This window comes from Musca autumnalis, unplaced genomic scaffold (genome assembly GCF_047663935.1).
Source record: "Musca autumnalis isolate F117 unplaced genomic scaffold, ASM4766393v1 scaffold_5, whole genome shotgun sequence".
Taxonomy (NCBI): domain Eukaryota; kingdom Metazoa; phylum Arthropoda; class Insecta; order Diptera; family Muscidae; genus Musca; species Musca autumnalis.
This window is the reverse complement of record NW_027412088.1, coordinates 141,812,154-141,834,617: the sequence shown is the minus strand read 5'-3', so window position 1 is coordinate 141,834,617 and position 22,464 is coordinate 141,812,154. Positions and strand designations below refer to the sequence as shown.

The 22,464-nt window shown below is 35.9% G+C and overlaps 2 protein-coding genes across 3 annotated transcripts in view; both read left to right on the top strand.

Moving 5' to 3' along the window:
• Fatp3 (Fatty acid transport protein 3) overlaps positions 1-22,464 on the top strand; it is a 203,467-nt gene that overhangs the window by 155,256 nt on the left and 25,747 nt on the right. The window lies entirely within an intron of this gene.
• LOC141386779 (uncharacterized) lies at positions 15,478-21,015 on the top strand. The gene has a single exon (XM_073955693.1). The coding sequence runs from the start codon at positions 15,478-15,480 to the stop codon at positions 21,013-21,015; it is 5,538 nt and encodes a 1,845-aa protein (XP_073811794.1).

The following is a 22,464-nucleotide window of genomic DNA, read 5'->3' as shown; positions in this document are numbered from 1 at the left end:
TTATGATGGCAGCTACTCCCGCTCTGACAAAATTTACTGAATTAACCCTAGTTGTCAGTAATATTGCCAAAGACACTTTATACCTGAAATGCAAGGATTTCAAGGAATCTGATGTCGAATATTTCAAAACACGCCTATTTAGGTTATTTCCCGACGTAAACTTTCACAACGCCGATACACGTGTCTTCTTTTTTTCGGTACTCTTTCATAATCTGGCCGAATTATCTTGTAATTATTTTTTGTGTTTTACAGTGTAATATTCAGACTTGTCTTAGCTACAATACATGTTCTTGCCTTCTCCCCCATTGGACTTATAGAATAGGGAGTACCGTAACCAACTCGATTCTTATAAGCGAGAGTAGAAGTTCGGCAGTCGCCGCTTTGCAATGGTGCGTATTTATTTGCATTACGCAGAAATCATGCAGCCTACGAACTTTCCTGTGACTGCGGAGCCAAAGCCACCTCAACCCGAAGTACAGCTCCTCCTTACAGTTTTGAATGTTGTTCGCTTTACAGTTTTTTTTAATGTTGTTCATTACGGTAACACCACAATCATCATATATCTGCATTTTTCTACAATTTGGTATTCCCAACTATGTTAGTGTCAATTTCTTATAGCGGAAGATACAACAAGTTCATCTCAGACTTAATGCCTATAAGAGGGATCTTAATCGCTACAACTCAATGCGCCTTAGTATATCAGTTTTAGATGCAGAAGGTCGTAATTCATCCAACGCACAGTGGTTCAGGAATCGATTTTCCTGGCCAAACCCCCAATTTTTTGTCATGGCCGATTGTTAATTTCTATATGGAATAGTAAACATATTCAAACTAAGGAAACCAAAAAAAAAAAACTAGGTCAAATTATTGGAAGGTGTGGGCGTGGCGTGCTTCTAAAAATACCATTTTTCGCAATATTGTAAATAAATAGCTGTTTCTCGGAAACTATAACAAATATTGTGTTCATTGTTTTCTTGTTAAGTAGGTAGGATTGTTGTCTTTAAGAACCGTTTCAATAAATTACCGTATCGTTTACAAAAAGTAATCTATTTTATTTTCCCTCAGGTACTAAATTTTAGTGAAATTCCAACTTTGGTAGACTAGAACTTTTAGGGAAACAGCTTGGAACAACGCACAGTGTCCGATTATCCAAAAAAAACCTGGCCAAAAATCGAAAAAAAATTATCAATTTACACTAAAAAGGGTCAGATATTGTTTATAGGATCCCAGTGCATGTAGTTATGAAAAAATATATACATTTCTTGTTTAATAAGTGGGTATAAATGCAGGTCGAAGTGACCCTATTTGGAAATTGTTTTTTTTTTTTTCAATATTTAAGTTGTTTATAAATCTATGATAATATGCAAAATAAACCTCGGTTATTAAATACTTTCTTTTTGAATTGTAATGAAAGGTATGTGAAACGTATTTAAGATGTTCAGTGTCGCCAATGAATTGTGCGTTCTTTAATAATTGATGTCCGTACTTGTTAATTTTTTCAAGATCAATTTTCACAATAAATTATGAAAATAGTTGTGAGTAAGATCGAGTTGGGCCGTGTAATCTATCATTTCATAAAAAAATGAATGGTTTTTTACCAATTTCCATCGAAACATCCTGCACATATTTGCACTTTTTGTTTTTATGTGATATTTTGTCTTGCAGGTATGTACAGATTTTCTTTCATTCAGAATGTCAGAATGTAGTATAGGGTCACTTTCTGACGTTTGGGTATAATTTAATTTTTTTAAGAAAAATATTCCTCGCATTCTTGTCAGTATAGTATCCAAAGACATTATACACCTAAAGTGCAAGGATTCCAAGTGATCTTAACTCAAATATTTCCAAAACTGTAGAAATGGTGGAAGCTTGAAACCCTATTTTAGTTTCTTGGTTTTTTGGCAAAATTGATACCGATATTTTCTTGGTATGTAATGCAAATAGAGATTTCTTTTCTTTGGTAACTTATAGTGAAATTTAGCAGAGAACATTTTTGTCTTTGACGGCATTCTTCTAAAATGATGCTTTGTATGACAAATTTGCCAAAACTCACATGAAGTACGTCCTTAACCCTAAAATGTGTTTATAATTTTGCATATTTCTGGAGTTTAGGTAAGGTATAGAGTTTTGGTGTATTCTAGGACCCATAGTAAAAATTGATGGCGAACAAATTTGTAGAAAATTTTGATCCGATAATATCACATTTTATAGGAGGAGGGACCAAAAAGACCCCTTAAATGACTTCCTGAGGGTTAAATAATATCAAAAATGTAATCAGCGACCCGAAACACATAAGAACCAACGGTTAGGTCAAAATCCATTCATTTTTAGAGTTTTGGCCAGGTTTTTCGGAATATCGGACACTGTGCAACGTTCTGTTTTCACAGAATGATGCACGAAATTGTCCTCTTTCAGTCCATGTACTGTACAAGCACCGTTCCGTTCGTTTAACACTTTTTTAAATTTTTTGATTTAACATGGGTAAAAATTTGTGTTTTTACCATACCATTTCCCACACAAATTATAATTTTTTCTACACAAACGGACATTTTTTAAATATATGAGTATTTATAAGAGTTTTATGAAAACCCAAAAAGTACTTTTTTTATTTTGAAAAAAAAAAAATAAATTTACAAAAAAAATGGAAAAAAATTGTTCCAAAATTTGTTTTTATTTTTTTATTTTTGTGGTTTGTTTATTGTTATTTGACATTTTATATTTAAATTAACTATTTTATATTTGAATTAACTATTTAACATATGAAAAACTCAAAAACACTCATATTATGATGCAAAATATGAAAACTCAAATTTTAAATGTTGACATTGCAACTATTACACCGAAATCGAGTGTTTTTGATTTTGTTTTGAAAATATCTCCATCCGTTCAAAAGTTACAGAGTTTTGACCAAGAAAAAACGATTCTGAACCACTGTGCAAAGCCGTTATTTACTTTAAACCATCAGTTAGACCATCGATTAATCGAGGAATTTTTCTTCGGAATTATAAAATAGAATAGAATAAATTCTATGTGTCGATCTTAGGTCACATCCACGATATAGTGTCAGTGGATTTGTCAAAACTAAATTCCTATTGGTGTGACGTAATTGTTTCATTATCCATAGGCTCTCCACTGATCGATGGGCGACCAATCAGATTATTAGTTATTTGCAGCCCAGAAATCTTGTGTTCTCCAGATTTAATAGTTCTTTTTTTTTTTTTTTTGAAAGGTATGTTTAAAGTCAGACCAAAATTAAATTCTTTTCCGTTAACATCTGGGAAGGATAGGAGAAGACTTCTTTCCTGATGCTATATCTAGCTTAATTATATGAAGCCTTCGAGTTTTGAGGGTGTGTCGAATATTCTGCAAAACCACTTATATAGAAATATGTTTAAAATACTCAACTAACGTAGTCGGAATTACGCTGATAGATTTAACGAAAATATAATGTTTTCTGATCTGTGTTCCTAAGTCACGGTGGGACACACTTGATAATTACGCACAGGGTAAACTTCTCTCATATCAGAGTCTGCTGCCCTCTCCCTCTTAGTTCAACCATGTTGAATCACTTTAATGCCAGCCATATTACCATGCCACTTACGTAGTCGTTTTTTATCATCATCTGTGTATCATATGATTTCCTTGTGTTTGTAACTACTTCCTAGGTTTATTATAATAAATCTTCCAATAAAAATACCTCCATGATGTGGGTAATTTTCCTGTATACAAATTTAAGAAGAAGAACAGCACCTCATATTTATTAATGAATAACATTCGAGAAGAAGACTAATCAAGGCAATCTAATTTGGTCTTGATTCCAATTTCATTGTCAACTTTGTAAAAAAAATTCTCAAATGGCTTTTTTACTCGATTCTTTTTACTTCGTTGTTGCTTTTGTGGTTAATTTTTCAATCAAAACCCTGACTATAGTACATAATTCCATTTAAACAGCACCAAAGTCTTTCGTTTTTTTTTCTTCTTTTTTGTTTAATAAATTGAAATTGATAAGAAGCCCAATCCACTCAATCGTACACTGTTTACTACTTGTACCGGTGCCAAGTTCTATGGGACATGAAAATGCAAAAAATATTAAATATATGAGAATTAACTAGACATTTGTGAACTTTGAAACTTTTATCAATCATTCATTCAAAAAATTATTTCAAGATGGAAGAGAAAAAAACTATAAGAGGGTAATTTGAAGGCGGTGCGGGAATATACTATTTGTTATGGGATTATACATTTAAATACATTTAATAACAATATTTATGAAGAAGAAGAATAAGACCAACATTACATTCCTGACTTTCTTCTCGGCAAGCAGTTTGATATAATTCAGGCTAACTTGTTTGTAATACAAAAACCACACAAATTTTATTTCAAATAATTTGAATTCGGTAATTGTAAACACATAACAACAAAGCGTATCTAAAGTATGACCATGTTTTTATAACAGTCTCAAATTACTTTCTTTCCACATTGTAACTCCATAAAAGTCGTAGAAGATGGAATCCCCACCCTAGACGTACGAGTACAGACATAGTAAACAATTGAGAGTGAATTTGTTGGCGACTAGACACGACTGGAATAATTAAATTCATTTACTGTGACTTTTTTTAAGTTGTTTATGTTTTTAAGCGAAATTATAGGTCTAAAGGGCTGACCATTTTTATCGATAGCTGTTTGAACAAATCAAATGTGTTTGGAATTAATAATGAACAGGTAAAATTGTATTAAAAATCTAAAATTTGTATATGTAAATCACACTACGAATCGAATTCTCTATAACGAACGTCCCTAAAACGAATAATAGCGAATAATAAATATAGACCAAAAATAGTCTCTTTATAACGAAGTTTCTGTATAACGTACATATATATGCTATATCGAAATGTGGACCTATACCGACGAATTTCAGTCGTAAAAGTATTTACCTCCAATATATACTAAATACCTAATTTCAGCCATTTCTGTGGGTTGTTGTGGCCACAATCTTCAAAATACCGAAAATCGGGAGGTACCGTTCTTTGGGGGCTATACGAAGGCGTGGACATGTACGGACAAATTCCTGTGGGAAAGTGTTATACCACCAACGAATACTAAATGCCATTTCGGTGGAATATTGAAACCACAACCTTAAAAATACAGAAAATCGGGAGGTACAGTTCTGTGGGGGCAATATGAAGCCGTGGACTTATACTTACAATTTCAGGTCGAAAGTTGTATACCTCTAACGAAGACTAAATACCAAATTTCAGCCATTTCGGCGGAATATTGAGCCATAACCTTCAAAATACCGAAAATTGGGCTGTACCGTTCTATGGGGTCTATATGAAGGGGTGAACCTATACAAACAAATTTAAAAGTTTTATACCACCAACGAATACTAAATACCAAATTTCAGCCATTTCGATGGATTATTGTGGCAACAACCTTCAAAATGCCGAAAATCAGGAGCTACCGTTCAATATGGGATACACGAAGGCGTGGACCTGTATGGACAAATTCCTGCGGGAAAGTTTTATACCACCAACGAATACTAAATACCAAATTTCCGCCATTTCGATGGACTATTGTCAAAACCTTCAAAATGCCCAAAATCGGGAGGTACACTGCACCCCGGTTAACTACCTCTCATAAAATTCCAAACAAATGAGGCAGTTATGCGGGAAAGGCAGTTACGAAAATCCCGCATAGCTACCTCATATGGGTAGTTATAAAAATCTCATCTCAACCTTACAAAAAATCAGAACAATTAGAAAATAATCGCCAAAAACAAAACGGTGTATAGTAGATAAGTTCATTTTAAGTCTAAAAATATATAAGTTATATTATATAACCAATAAGAAATTTAGTCATCACTGAGCATAACATAGCACTGGACATCTTCATCACAATGCAGGTAGTCATCGAAATTGATTATGTCAGAAATACACCAGTGCGGGTAATAAACCGATAAAAGTATTATGAAATGTTCCGTTTGGGAAAAATATTTGATGGGCAAATATCCGAATTGGGTACTTATAGAAAAGTAGTTAACCGGGACAGTTTGTACTCATTTATATGAAAAAACTTTGGGGATTAAGGTTGTGAGGCAATTAAACGGGAGAGGCAGTTAAGCAGAGAGGTAGATAACCGGGGTGAAGTGTATAGCGCTCTATGGGGACTGTATGAAGACGTGGACCTATACCAACAAAATTCATATGGAAAGTTTTATACCCAAATGAAGAATAAATACCAAATTTGAGCCATTTCGGTGGAACATTGAGGCCACAACTTCAAAATTCCGAAAAACCGGAGGTACCGTTCTATGGGGACAATATGAAGGCGTGGACCTATGCCGACAAATTGCATACCCCAAATGAAGTCTAAATACTAAATTTCAGCCATTTCGGTGGATTATTGTGAGCACAACCTTCAAAATACCGAAAATCGGGACGTACCGTTCTATAGGGCCTATATGAAGGCGTGCACCTATACCGACAAAATGCTGGGGCAAAGTTTTATTCCCCCTTTGAAGACTAAGTACCAAATTTCAGTCATTTCGGTGTGATAATGAAGCTAAAACCTTCAAAATACCGAAAATCGGGTGGTACCGTTCTATGGGGACCGATATAGCCCATTTGCGATACCAAACATCCTAGGAGTACCAAATTACAAAGCTCTATCTTAAAAATTGCGAGCTGTATCTTGATTTCAACAGACGGACGGGCGGACAGGCGGACATGGTTATATCGACTTAGAATTTTACCCTGGTCAAGAAAACATATACTTTATGGGGTCACCGATGAATATTTTTATGTTTTACAAACGGAATGACAAATTTAATTATACCTTCCATATTATGATAAAGGGTATAAAAATAGTATAAAAATACTCGAAAAATTATTTCCTGTTGCACGACTGAATGACCTTTTGCCTATTATTGGCTACAATAACTTTTATTCCATTTAAATATTAAATAAATCACGCAAAGACCACTTTTCATTCATATGATATATGAAATAAAATTATACATGATATAAAATGATACATATGTAATGATATCATGGTAAAATTAGTGAGAAACAATATGATATGTAATTTTGGTTATAGCATGTGGCTCTGTTATATATCTGCTTACCGTGACTTTAAAAAATTGTCCAAATTGCTGATAACTAAAAATTCTAAAATCATTTTGTGCAGAAGTTTTTCATCGAACCAACTTGTAATTAAGATTTCATCTAATCTTAGGTAAAAGCTCATCAAAATATGATACAGGAATATGAGGTTATAAAATCGTCATAACCCTAATGTTAATTTTAACCCTAAAGTCATAACACTAATATTATTTCTGCCTTGTAGAATGTAATTTTTGGTGTTTTTTTTTAGCTTTAAACCTAAGTAGCAGCGGTTAGGTAATAGTCTCTTCCTATCTCAAATCTGATGTTGTTTAGTTTAGAAAGGGGCGTACGCAAGAAGTCTGCCCAGGATGCATAAAGGGCCACTTTTCTGCGACGTTTTCAAGCAGAATGTTAAACATGTGACACGAAAGACTTAGAAAGACTAATTTCTATATTAATGGCTGATGTATTTGTAATACGGAGACAGACGACAGCGTTAATTTGCATTAAGATCTGCATTTAATTTTACCCTGACAGACGACAGTTTCTGCATTTACGAAACACCTGATAACAGTTTTGTTGTTGTTTGCACTGTAACTTTTTGTATTCATTGTGTCTCAAAGCATGAATATGCTCTCTCCCTCATATGCTCAAAATATTTTGTGCATTCACCTCTCTGAGCGAGTCTTCCCTTTGCTAACCACGACAGAATAAAGAGAACATATCGCCCATTTACTCAAAGAGTGGCATAACTCAAAAAATGCGTTTTCTGAGTTAGCAATTTCTATTTCGTTCCGACTTCTATTTTATCTTGTGTCAAATTATCACGCTGATATCTCTAAAACTCGGCGAGTTACAGCTCATTTAATTCAACCTTTTAATTCAACACACTAAAACAATTCAAATCATGCTTGGTCTTGCACAGAAATTTAGCACTGATATCTGGCTATCTGTTTGCAAAATATGGTCCAAGTAGTTATTTTAGTTTTTGTGTAACAATATTTTTAAGTTGGGAAGTCAAATTTCAATAGCCAACTTAAAACGCGTTTTTCTCAAAACTTGATTTCTTGAGATGTGTCACTCTTTGAGTAAATGAGCGGTATGTTGTTATTGCAGTCACGTTAACGTATATGGATGATCTTGGCTGCTTTACGGTATTACCATATTGAAATACCTAAATGCACTTTAAATTCAGTTTGATTTTGATCATTAAGAATGTAGCTTTATTGTCGTAGAAATGGTGGGATATGTCGATCAGTTGTTCATTGGTGTTTCCTAGGATTCAGGGTACAGTGAATATGGTTGTCGCGGTTATTTGGTTTACATTTTGATCGCTTTGAAGAAGACTTAAGGAATAGCCACATGTCCTATATGAACAATGTTCATTGGACATACTCAGCGAGTGGATGTATCTTCTGCGCCGTAGACTGTATGTCTATGAGCAAAGAAGCTAGATAGAATTCTGTGCCCTTGACAAAAATCCTTAGTTTTCATACTCATTTACCCTGATTGATTAATATCATGTCGATTCTTAAAATTAAGGTTCTAAGACTTGTGAAAGCTGAACAATGACATAGAAAGTATTCCAACATATCCTATAAGGAAGCAGGTCTGTCTACTAATCTACCCTTAAGTTAGTAATAGTAGGCTTGCCCATGGTTTATATTGGAAGGTGTAACAAAAATAATTCTAGATAATATATCAAACTGAAGTTTTTATCAATGGCTCCTAGTGACCTAAAAATACTCTAATAAAAAATATTGCAGTCATTGGTCCATATTTTCGAGTGGTTCTCATATAAAGAAACATCCTGAATTGAAGTATTTTACTGTTACAAACACATTGTTCAACAGAATTTGCTGTAATCCGGTACCAGGAGTTCTTATTGCACAGCAAACCTCCACAAGAAAAATTATCAGTATTGGTCCATGACTTGATATACTCTTGTATGATTTACATATATATCGATTCATTTCGCCAAATATTCAAAGAGAATAGGTTTTAATAACGAACTCAGATTTCAGAACACCAATTTATAAAGGTATGTGATATCGGTCCACTCTTGACCACAGCATCCACATAGCGTTACCATCCATTTTTTGGTACTTTATAAGTTTTCTGCAGAATTGCCTGTAATAATGTATCAGTACTGGGAAAATTTAAACATTTTAACGTGGTCCAACATTAGGGTGTCAAAAAAAAGAAAAACTAAAAGTGAATATCGAAAAAAACGTTTTCTTTCACGAGTTTTCAGTGGGGATCCAAGTTACCATGACAATAGAAATCGCTAATAGAACAAAAAACATAATATAAAATAAGATAATAAAGTTACTTAAAAATATTCCAAAATATAAAAATTCAGCACCTAAAAACCGAGCTAAACATTTGGTCATAACTGCCGAAACAATTTTGAAATGTATAGACCCTTGGCTTCAATTTGGTTCTTGTGGCAATTCTTGCATATGCATGGAAAGTAACTAAAGCTTTAAGGAAATCCATAATAAATCCATATTAAATATTTTCATTTTGACTAATATTTTAAACCAGTAAGGAAAGGATCAAAGTCGGGCGGGGCCGACTATATAATACCCTACACCACTGTGTATATGTAAAATATAAATCGGAGCTATATCCAGATCTTAATCGATTTTGATATAATTTGGCACATTTATTTCCAGACCGAATTCAGTCACACATTCCAAATATCATTGAAATCGGACTTATATATCGTGTTTGGAGCTGAAAATACACGAAATCGGCCGAAAATATATATGGGTGCTATATCCAAATCTGAACCGATTTCGATATAATTTGGCACATTTATTTCTAGACTGAATTCGGTCACACATTCCAAATTTCATCGAAATCAGAAATATATAGCGTGTTTGGTACAGAAAATACGTGAAATCGGCCGAAAATATATATGGGAGCTATATCCAAATCGGAACCGATTTCGATATAATTTGGCACACTTATTTCTGGACCGAATTCAGTCAAACATTCCAAATTTCATCAAAATCGAACGTATATAGCGTGTTTGGTGCAGCAAATACGTGAAATCGGGCGAACGTATATATGGGAGCTATATCCAAATCTGAACCGATTTCGATATAATTTGGCTCAATTTAAGTGGCGAAATTTCGTGGCCACTGGGAACCACATATGTAAAATTTCAGCTAGTTCAAGCAAAAAATGTGGCTAAGATCCCTAAAATACATACATTAAATCGGGAGGTATCGTTATATGGGGACTATACCGAACCGTGGACCTATCTTGACAATTTTTAGTGGAGCAATTTCGCGGCCATTGGGAACCTCAAATGTAAAATTTCAGCTGGTTTGGGCAACAAATGCGGCTAAGATCCTTAAAATACCTTAAATCGGGAGGTACCGTTATATGGGGGTATTCCCCAATTTTCAGCGAAATCGGTCAACAAATGCGACCTGTATGTTGCGAACGGACGGACGGACGGACATGCATAAATCGACTCAGAAAGTGATTCTATGTATATCCCTAGAAGGAACTATGGGTCTATCTCGCTTCCTTTTGTATGTTACATACAAATGCTCTAACACATAATACCCCTTACCACATAGTGGTGTAGGGTATAAATATTTAATAAATAGAAAAACGAAGCTTAGTCCAAATTTATATTAGGCAATTTTCCTTGTCAATTTGAAGGAGAGAGAGGTGAGGCATATTGTAACCATTTGCGTCTCAGCACCCACTCTCACCAACAAAAACTTAACTATAGCTTTGTTCCTTTACTTTCCCAGCAAAATTTGAAGGAAGGGGTTTCATGCGATGACGTGATTTCACGGCATCTTTTGCATTGGTTCAAACGAAGTCGTGAAAGATCTGATCTTTTCATTAGCATTTGAACCAATGCAAAGGAAGTCGTGAAAGATCTGATCTTTTCATTAGCATTTGAACCAATGCAAAGGAAGTCGTGAAAGATCCGATTTTTTCATCAGCATTTGAACCCATTCCATGGATCCAATAGAGATGAATTTTGTGTTTTTATTTATACACATTTTTCTAAATATAAGATTATTTATTTACAATAGGCTTGATGTTTTCGGAGGCTCGAAATCACAACCAAAGTTGTTAAAACCTTCGTCGTCATTGCAAAGGATTGGTGAAAATGACATGCAAGAGCATTGGTGGAAATGACATGCCAAAGCATTGGTGAAAATGACATGTCAAAGCATTGGTGTAAATGACATGCTTTGGATCCAAAAATTAATAGCATCTTTTGGGGTCCACGCTCATATAAATTTCATCGATGAAGATGCTAAAAAGATGACATGCCAGCTCACTTGCACCCATGATTGAATGGCATCTTTGGCATCGAACGTTTTGCTGGGTTTTTAATGGTATAAGTGGTAAAAGAGAAAATTGTCAAAATTGGTCTCTCATGACAAGTTTTACCAGAAAATTAAAGGAACGGGAAAAATGATAGATCTGGTAACAATGTGTCATTTGCCATTGCCATTTTCAAGATTTTTGCTGACCGAATTAGCTAAAATTAGCTAAAAACTTATCCACCTAAAATTGTGGACAGAAAAAAACTAATTATTGCATATAAGTTCCGAATATCCCATGGTCCGACAGAACTGTTACCTGTTTTACATTAAAATTGCATAATTAACTTAGTATTGCAACTCCCAACAATGTTCAGTAACGCTAAAATCCTAAAATCGCGATTAGACCGTTCCACCAACGCTAAAATAATAATTATCACTTTTATTATGCAATATAATTTCAGTGTATTTTCATTAACAGTTCATTGAATCCATTTTCCCAAAATGAATGCAAGTCTTTATTTATAATTTATATTCAGCTACTCGTAATTAACTTCATTCATTATCTTGACAATAATATATGTATATTAAATTGATGACTACAAACGACATGATGTCTGTCATTATCTTTACTAGACTTTGAATGATGATGATCATCATCGACGATAATAATCACATTCAAAGTCTAGAAACGTAATATTTTTATAAAAACAAACTTTGCACTATAAATAGATCTAGAAATGCCAGGGGACATATATAAAAGAAATTGTATCGTGGTATTTTTAATCTAGTTTTGCATTATAAAGATCTACTTGTTAAGGCGAGTTCAACAGCTAGTATTAAGAATTTGAATTACTAATTTGAACTTTGAATAATATTAAACGATCTGGTAGCCTTTACATATAATAAAGCTTTCACTCAATTATCACAGGCTACCATCGGTCTGTTCGATAACCTCGCAAGTAAAAAGTACTTGCAAGTACTTGAAACTACTTCTCATTTCTCCTTTATTGAACAAGTTTGTTATCGAACAGCATTTTGTAAAAGTTTGTACAAATTTGTACAAACTTCTGGGTTATCGAACAGGCCTCATCTCTTAATTTAAAATGACATTTATTTCGCTGAATTGTAACTGTATGCAAATGGCTTCAGCATTTATTTTTACTTCTCTTGAGCCTAAACCGCCTTGTCATCAAGAAATAAAACTTAAACTTTTTTGTTCATCCGCAACAAATCTAAATTAATCTTTTCTGCTTTTTCATTAACTTTTGCTGTTTTACAAATCTGAAAGAGTTTGTCACCACAAAACCTAACTAACCGCTACAGTCCACTAAAGACTAACTCCCCCAGATTTGTACACTACTTATATGACAAGGGCTGTGACGATTATTTTATTGGTAATTATTATAGTACATTTTAATTTTAGTGGTAAATCCAGCGGATTTATCTTTTCAATACCAAACAAATTCTTTTCAAACTTCGCAGGAAATTCTTAATTATTTATAGCCCGGTTACACTACAGCTTTTTGCCGGGTTAACCCACTTCATGAGGATTTATTTGCTTAATCTACTCAAATCTGACCAGATTTGCCATACAAAAATTAAATCCTCTCATGGCTGGGTTTATTTTAAATCCGGCACAAATCCACCAAAAATACAGTGTTGTATTCGGTATTTGTGCAAAAAAATCCAACTCTACTCAAAAAGTACCAAAAGTTGCAACTGTTTTTGCAACAGAGTTTGTCGTGTTTTACACGTTTACGATTGGTCGCATGAGATTTTATGTAGTTAATAAATCTAAAGTTATTTGGAAATCATAAAATTATTTATTTTTTTTTTTCATTAGACACTTTTTTAACAAAAGGTACGATTGATACCATGATGCAAAAATGTATCCCTGTGTGTAAAATATACGAATATGAACAAAGAGGCGACGATATCTCATACGAGAAATTGTAAAAGTGTAACACACGACTTTATTAGTTATTTTGTATGTATACGTAAACAAACATCAGCTGACAGTTTATATCCTCGAAAAGCTAAGTGTAACCAGCAAAGATTAACAGGGTGTTTTTGTAAAAATGCTTGCCTGTCACACGAACCGTTCGTACTAAAACGTATACGTTCAAAATTTGGTTCTTGTAAAATTTTACGAACCATTCGTTTTTATCTGAAAGCTTTCGTCTATTTCATAAAAGCTTTTATATTTTAGGGTTTCCATTATACTTATTTTGTGAATTTTGCATAGGCATCTGCACGTAAAATGTGTTACTTGATGGCAACCCCGATAAACAGATGAAAAACAAAAAATAAGAAAAAAATGTAATCAAATGTGTCAAAAAATAATTGTGATAATATGAAGAAACGGATGTACATATACGCGTGTGCTTCTAAGGAAATAAATAAAATTGCATTCCCTTCCAGTTTTCGTGTGTTTTGTGCCATTTATTACTCAAATTATTTAATTTTCATTCAAAACGATGGGTCTTTTCCATTCGTTTATTTTTGACGTATTCGTTCGTCTGATTTTGTTACGAAAACCAAAAAAAAATACGAAAATAAAAAGCTTTCATTTGTTTGTCACACGAATACAAACGTCAACCGCTATGAAAACCGAATTGTGTCTTCGTTTATGAAATCGACGAACGAATGGGCAAACACTTTTTACAAAAACACGCTGTAACCCACTGGATATATTAAACCCAGTGGGTTAACCTTCAATAGTGTAACCGGGGTATTAGTCATATTAAACTACTACAATATAAACGCAAACTCATGTGCATACTACCCTAATATAATGCATTCCACGCACATAAACAATGTTAAGGTCGACCGAACAACAAAACCCCCTTGGGAGTTTTGATTAGAAAATATAATCTCTAGATAATGCTACTGTTAACTTCAACCGCGACGAGATTAGGCCGGCATTATTATCGTAAATTGTATTTATAGAGTGTTTGTTGTTTGTTCAATGTTGTTAAATTCCCAAATTGGAATCTCTAATTGTATTGATTATAATCACCGCAACATTGCGATAGCCCAATAATTATCGTTGCAAATGCAAACGAACTTACTATATTATATTTACCATAGGTATATTGGTAAACAGTAAAACATGGTTAATAATGTTTTGACAGCCATTTAGGGAGAAATCACTAATTTGAAAACGCGAAACAGTCAATAAATCACCAGTTATAGTAGTAGTAAGAGAAGCAATTGAATGCTTGGTTTACATTCGACATCTTTCGTGATTTCGCGCGAAATCAAGAAAAATTTACCGTGATTTCGCATACAAGAACGAAATCATCTCATTTCGTGATTTCAGCCAAATCAACAACGAAATCACAGTACTCATGATGTACAACCCTGTTTTTGCCTAAAAAGTACGTCCATATTTGTCGGTGAGAAAAGTCCAATTTACATATGCACATTAAATGATTTCGTTTTACGAAATCTGTTGCCGCCGATTAGGGGTAACATTACCGCCGTTGAAAATAACTAATCATCTTTGACATTTAAATGTCAAAATCTATTTCATCGTTTGAATTTTTGTCAGTTGTTCGGGAGAAAAGAAGCCGTGCGTTCATACAATTTTGAAGCTACCTACCTACCAACCTACCTACTCACTCACTAACTCTTTCATCAAATTTCATCATATTTCATCACCTTTTCAATTCACCAATACTGAATTCGTACATCCATCATCATACCAATCAACAATTAATTTGTCATTACCATAAGCTTTATTTCATATCAACCTGTAAAACTGAATTCACAATAAACCATTATAAAAAAGAACACAAACGTCTTTGGTGTGCTCTCAAAAGGAACTAACCAGGCTTCTAGTAAGTTCTCCGACTGCAACAATTCTTCAAAATTATATGGAAAGTTCCTGATTGACATCGTCAAGATTGGACTAGAAGATATCCCAGGAATTGAGATCCTGACTGTCTGAAGAAGCCTTAAAAGGAAAAGGAATTCAAACAGGTCAGTAAGAAGGAAAGTGCAAGATGCCAGCAAAAAAGAAAACTCGAAGCTGTGTTATGTGCCGAAAAGTGGATAACGACAGAATGGTTCGGTGTGACACCTGCAACGGTTGGTGCCACTACGATTGTGCAAAGGTAGGTGACGAAATACAGAACCTCGATTGGAATTGCGAATCGTGTGTGGCGGAATTGGCGAGGTCGTCAACACAGAACATGACCCAGGAGTTGTCACCACCACTTCAGAACTACAGTACACCACCGGAGTTTGTATCAGATTCCTCAGCATTGGAAATGCAGACGATTGCAGCCATGGAAGGAGGTGCATTTACCATATCGTCCGACAGTAATGTACAACAACGTTCAACACCAGTGGCAGCAGATACAAGTACTAATGCAGCATCGACACAAACACAAGAATATACAAGGGTAAGTGGCGACGACAGAAGTAGCACATCTTTGTATAGTCAAGCAACAATGCCAGTCTACCCACCAATATGCAGTGGGGTAGTATCAACAGTCCCATTGGGACAACAGCAGTTATTGACAACGATTGTTTCATCGCCGCATAACACGTACAGCGGGGGAATAATGACGTCATCAACAAAAAGCACCACACCAAGCATTGGCGTAATGAAACCAACGGGTGTGCAACAACAACAACAACAGTTCGTTCAACAAGCAAGATCATGCTCAAGCGCAAACGGAATATACGTTACACAAAATCAACCAGCAACAATGTTGCTGCAACATACATCGTATTACAGTCCAGCAAATAGCCAACAACAAAGTAATACTGTCAACACAGAATACAATGATGTTGCCAACCAAAAGAGAACGTTGGAGTTGCAGTTTCTAGAAGAAGAGAGAAAATTAAACCAACAGTTTCTACAAAGAAAATATGAAATCATGCAGCAACGTGGCGAGTTACCAAATGCTCAACATAATAATAATGTTTTGTCGTTTCAGCAAGTTGTATTCCCAAGTAATAATGTTACAATTAATCAGCCAACACCACAACAATTATCTGCAAGGCAGATACTACCAAAAGAGTTACCCCCATTTAATGGAGATCCAGAAGAGTGGCCCATTTTTATAAGCAGTTACGAAAACAGTACTTCCATAGGTGGATATTCAAACGCAGAGAATTTGATTCGTTTGCAGCAGTGCCTAAAAGGGAGAGCAAGGGAAATGGTTCGTAACAAACTGTTACTGCCACAAATGGTGCCGGAAATAATTGACACGTTACGAATGTATTTTGGAAGGCCAGAACTAATATTGGATCGCATGATAGACAAGGCTCGACAAATGCCACCACCAAAGGATAAGCTGGAAGCGATAATTGATTTTGCAATGTGTGTGAGAAACATTTGCTCGACTATAGAAGCATGCCAACTGGAGGCACATCTCAACAATCCAATGTTGGTAAGAGAGTTGTTGGACAAATTGTCGAATAATTACAAACTACAGTGGGCGATGACGCAGAAGCCGATAGGTGTACCAGTATTGAAGAGTTTTAGTGAATGGCTGTACACTATAGCAATGGCTGCGTCTCAAGTAGCCACCCCAGTGTTCTCAAAGAAGAATGTGACTTTGAACACACATACAGAGGACACACCAGTAAATATGAAATGTTTTTCATGCAAGAGTGTAGGACATAAGCTGTCAAAGTGTTCATTGTTTGGAAAATTGTCCAGCCAAAGAAAGTGGGCAATTGTTCGTAAACATCGAGTATGTACAAGATGCTTAGGATCACATCGTCGAAAATGCTTCGTCGACAGAGAGTGTGGAATTAATGGATGTAAAGAAAAACATCATCCACTACTTCATGAGGCGGCGGCGGCGGCCACAACGAACATGAACGATCGTGAACAGAAAAGAGAAGCAAATGTTGGAAATGTACATTCTCATCAAGTACAAAACGATGCAAGTCTTTTCCGAATATTACCAATTCGAGTACATGCAGAAGGTAAATATATAGACACATATGCATTCCTGGACGAAGGTTCATCAGTAACATTGATGGAAGAATACATATTCAACGCTATGAATCTACGCGGCAAAGAAGAAACAATATGCCTGAAGTGGACAGGAGAAACAAAGCGAACGGTGGAGTCATTGTATGTAGAAAGTGTAAGTGTATCCAATCCAGCAACCAAGCCCATGTTTAAGTTGAAGGGTGTCCATACAGTAAGGAATCTGTCGCTACCGCTGCAGTCACTGGACGCGGATTCGATAAAAGCAAAATACCCGTATTTATCATCGATTCCATTGTCATCATATAAAAAGGTGAAACCAACAATACTAATTGGAGCGGACAATTGGAATTTGGCTGTTCCATTGAAGATATGTGAAGGTCCCTGGGACTGTCCCATTGCAACGAAGACACGTTTAGGCTGGGCTGTACAAGGCAACGTAAACACAAACTCAAAAGACTACCAGGTAAATATCCATTTGTGTGAGTGTGAGGGGAAGTACGAGAAGATACATGAAGCAGTGAATAGAATGTATGCACTTGAATCGTCACCCAGTAAGACTATCCACTCAACAGAAGATGAAAAGGCTCTCTCAGTACTTGATGCCACCTCGAAATACATAGATGGTAGATTTGAAGTGGGTTTACCATGGCGTAGTGAAGAAGTAACATTGCCAGATAGTTATGGGACTGCATATAAGAGAGCAGTATGTCTACGGAAGAAAATGGATAAAGACAGTAATTTAAAAATAAAGGTAACGAAAGAGTTTAACAATCTAATAGAAAAAGGATATGCACGTAAGCTGAATGAAGACGAAATAGGCGGAAGTGAGTCTCGTGTTTGGTATTTACCTATCTTCATTACCTGCAATCCAAACAAGCCTGATAGAGCCAGATTAGTGTGGGACGCAGCAGCCAAGACGAATGGAGTTTCACTCAACGACTTCCTGCTCGCCGGTCCGGATCTTCTAACATCTTTATTAGATATTCTCTTGACGTTTAGAGTAGGCAAAGTCGCTATATGTGGAGACATAGCCGAAATGTTCCACCAAATACGAATTAGAAATGAAGACTATCATGCGCAGCGATTTCTGTGGTGGAATGAGGGTGAGCCAGAGCCGGGACATTACGTAATGGAAGCATTGACATTCGGCCTGAATGCTGCACCATGTATTGCACATTTCATAAGAAACAAAAATGCAGATCGTTTCGGGGGTAAATATCCGAGAGCAGTGGAAGCTATAAAGAAGTATCACTACGTCGACGATCTGATAGACAGCGTAGACGACGAGGAGGATGCCAAACGTTTAGCTGATCAAATTTCGCAAATACATGCTTCAGCCGGTTTTAAGATTAGAAACTGGTCATCCAACTCACAAGCTGTACTGGACCATCTGCACGAAAACAAGAGTTTCACTCAGAACCCAAGAGAGCTGGGCTGTACTGAAAAGATTCTAGGAGTTCATTGGGATCCTAGTAAGGACGTATTCCAGTATATTTTTAAATTCCCAAAGTTGGAACGAAGAATATTGGACCAAGAAATAATACCTACCAAGAGAGAAGTGTTAAAGGTACTGATGTCCATATACGATCCACTGGGATTCGCATCTTTATATACAATAGATTTGAAGATACTATTCCAAGAGATATGGCGTTCCGGAATCGAATGGGATGAACCATTGAACAGAGACCTAGCTGAGAAGTGGGAGAAATGGAAAAGAAAATTACCGCTTATAACCGCACTAGAAATTCCCCGTTGCTATTCCGACCATCTTCAAGAAGCGGACGAGGTAGAATTGCACGTATTCGTGGATGCAGGAGAATTTGGTTATGCAGCAATATGTTATTTGAGAATCAAAAAACGAGATCAAGTTTCAATAGCCCTGGTGATGGCAAGACAATGGAAATGGGTGCCAAGTAAACATAATCCAGCGGACTTAGCCACGAAAGATAACCCGAAAGCAAACACCGAATTGTGGCTTTCCGGACCAAATTTCCTGTTACAGAGTGAAGACAATTGGCCACGATGTAAGGATCGTGGAACAGCGGACACAACAGAAGTTAGAACATACTATTTGGAGGTGCACACTAAGGAGCACACAACTACTATTAATATCGACTATTTTTCTGATTGGAGAAGACTGTACAGAGCCACTGCAAAATGGTTTCTGTATATGAAGAAACTGAGGGCGTCATCCAGAGGAGAAAGAAAACCAGACGAAGTTTCCCATGAGATGATATGTCAAGCAAAAACAGTTCTATTAAAGCAAGCCCAGTTAGATGTATTTCCCATAGAAATTTACAACCTGAAGAGAGGTAAGCGTATTGAAAGTGATTCACCACTAAGAGGTTTAGATATATTTCTAGACGAAAAGGATGGACTCATCAAGATACATGGTCGCATCGAACATTTGAGAGGTTATGTAGATGTCATTGTGTTACCACCGAAGCACAAAGTAACTTCGTTGATCATCAAGCACTACCACGAGAAGTACCACCATGTTTCGCACGAAACCGTCATCAACTCTCTTAAGGGTCAGTACCACATACCGAAATTGCGAGTTTTATACAAAACCGTGAGGAAGAACTGTCAACATTGCAAGATAACAACAGCATCGCCCAAGATACCCTTAATGGGGTCTCTTCCTAAAGGTAGGCTAGGAGCCTACGAAAAGCCCTTCACCTATACCGGCATCGACTTCTTCGGTCCCATGATAGTAACATTTGGAAGAAGATCAGAGAAGAGATGGGGTGTAATATTCACCTGCATGACAACGCGCGCCATACATTTGGAGGTCGCTCATAGCCTAGATACGTCATCATGTATAATGTGCCTAAGGAATTTCATTGGACGACGTGGTTACCCAAGGGTAATCTATAGCGATAACGGCACCAACTTTAAGGCCACAGAAAGGATTTTACGAGAAGAACTTCAAAGGCTCAGCGAAAGCGAATTAGCAAGGAGTTTCGACGACATTAAATGGTACTTCAATCCTCCGGCAGCTCCACATATGGGTGGAGCATGGGAGCGGCTTGTGAGATCAGTGAAGACCGTGCTACATCAAGCCTATCCGAATAATAAGTTTAATGACGAGACATTGAGAAGCGCATTAATTGAAGTGGAATTTATAATAAATTCAAGACCATTAACGTTTGTATCCCTAGAGTCAGAGGACGATGAAGCCTTAACCCCCAACCACCTGCTGCTTGGCTCATCTACGGGTTACAAACCAATTTTTACGAAGGATACCAATCTACGAGAGAAATGGAACCAAGTCCAGGCGTTCGCAAATCGTTTCTGGGAGCGCTGGCTGAAAGAATACGCACCTATAATTACAAGACGAAGTAAATGGTTTGAGAGACAGAAACCAGTTGACATAGGAGATGTGGTTCTCATTGTAGACGAGCACCAACCTAGAAACTGCTGGCTTAGAGGAGTTGTAATAGACCGTATCGTTGCGAAGGATGGTCAAGTCAGACGTGCCACGGTCCAGACTAAGAATGGCATTGTACACCGCCCTGTTTCCAAGATAGCTGTGTTGGACGTCGGCAATGGAGAGAAAGGTAAGGCGGGAGAACTGGACCCGCTTACGGAGGGGGGAATGTTGCCGCCGATTAGGGGTAACATTACCGCCGTTGAAAATAACTAATCATCTTTGACATTTAAATGTCAAAATCTATTTCATCGTTTGAATTTTTGTCAGTTGTTCGGGAGAAAAGAAGCCGTGCGTTCATACAATTTTGAAGCTACCTACCTAGTAACCTACCTACTCACTCACTAACTCTTTCATCAAATTTCATCATATTTCATCACCTTTTCAATTCACCAATACTGAATTCGTACATCCATCATCATACCAATCAACAATTAATTTGTCATTACCATAAGCTTTATTTCATATCAACCTGTAAAACTGAATTCACAATAAACCATTATAAAAAAAAAAACACAAACGTCTTTGGTGTGCTCTCAAAAGGAACTAACCAGGCTTCTAGTAAGTTCTCCGACTGCAACAAAATCCTAGAATCAAATGAAGTGTATTTACATCTGTTTTTTTGCGTCATTTGCTTACTCACACAATCGCATATACACACTTATACAATAACACAAACACACGCACACAATATATTTATTCTGAAAAATAGGAATTTCACAACACAAATGTGTATCAAATAACTTAAATTAATTCCAAAAACAAAAAAACATACTTTTTGCAAGTTTTTTAACCATTTATTTTCACTTTTGTCATCGTTTGAATATTTTTGTTTTTCTACAACACACACAAACAAACAAAGACATCATAAAACAGTTGCATTTTTTGATAGTTTATGGCGAAAAAGCAGGGTTGCGTATAATAGTATGGTGTTTTCGTGCGTTGTTTAGAATAAATGACGCAGCTATCGTCATTTATTTTTGTATGGCAAATGACGCAAAATGTTGCCTGTTTTAGCAAATAAATGACGAATCAGCTCTAAATGACGAAAAAGTTGTTAACCCAACCTTTACACATGCCAGTGACAGTTCGAAAAATTCAATACATACACAATATTTTACTACCACAATTACATTTTTTGAATTGTCGACTCCACTGGCACTAGATTTTTCATGCCAGCAAAATTTTGAGCTGGCTGCCAATGATATGTCGAAAATGAAAAAAGAGTTGCCGAGACTATTTTTTAATCCATGTACATTTTTGTTTCTTTTAAGAATGCAAAGATTTAATGCATATTTTCAAAAAGATTAGGAAACACAAATAATTCGTCTTGGCAGCTGCAATATATTAGTGGTTAGTAAAGACATAATTTTGATGTTTTTCATGCAAATATAGGTTGACTGAAAACAATCTTTTTAAAACGAAATAAAATAAAACAAGTAAGAACAGACTATAGTCGGACGGGGCCGACCATGTGATACCCTATACCACTATCCCTGTGCACTAGCTTTCCGGGCTAGCTGTTATAAGATGTGCATTAGAAATTTTACCAATTTTCACACAAAAGTTTTGATCAATTTAACCCGCTAAATATTATCCGATCATACCGTTGACTTGACGCTACTTCTTCATCTCAAACCAAAACTACGTTTAAAATTTCGCGCC

Bases quoted from the DNA above. Each gene is read 5' to 3' on its own strand.
- LOC141386779 (XM_073955693.1), top strand. From the start codon at position 15,478: ATGGTTCGGTGTGACACCTGCAACGGTTGGTGCCACTACGATTGTGCA.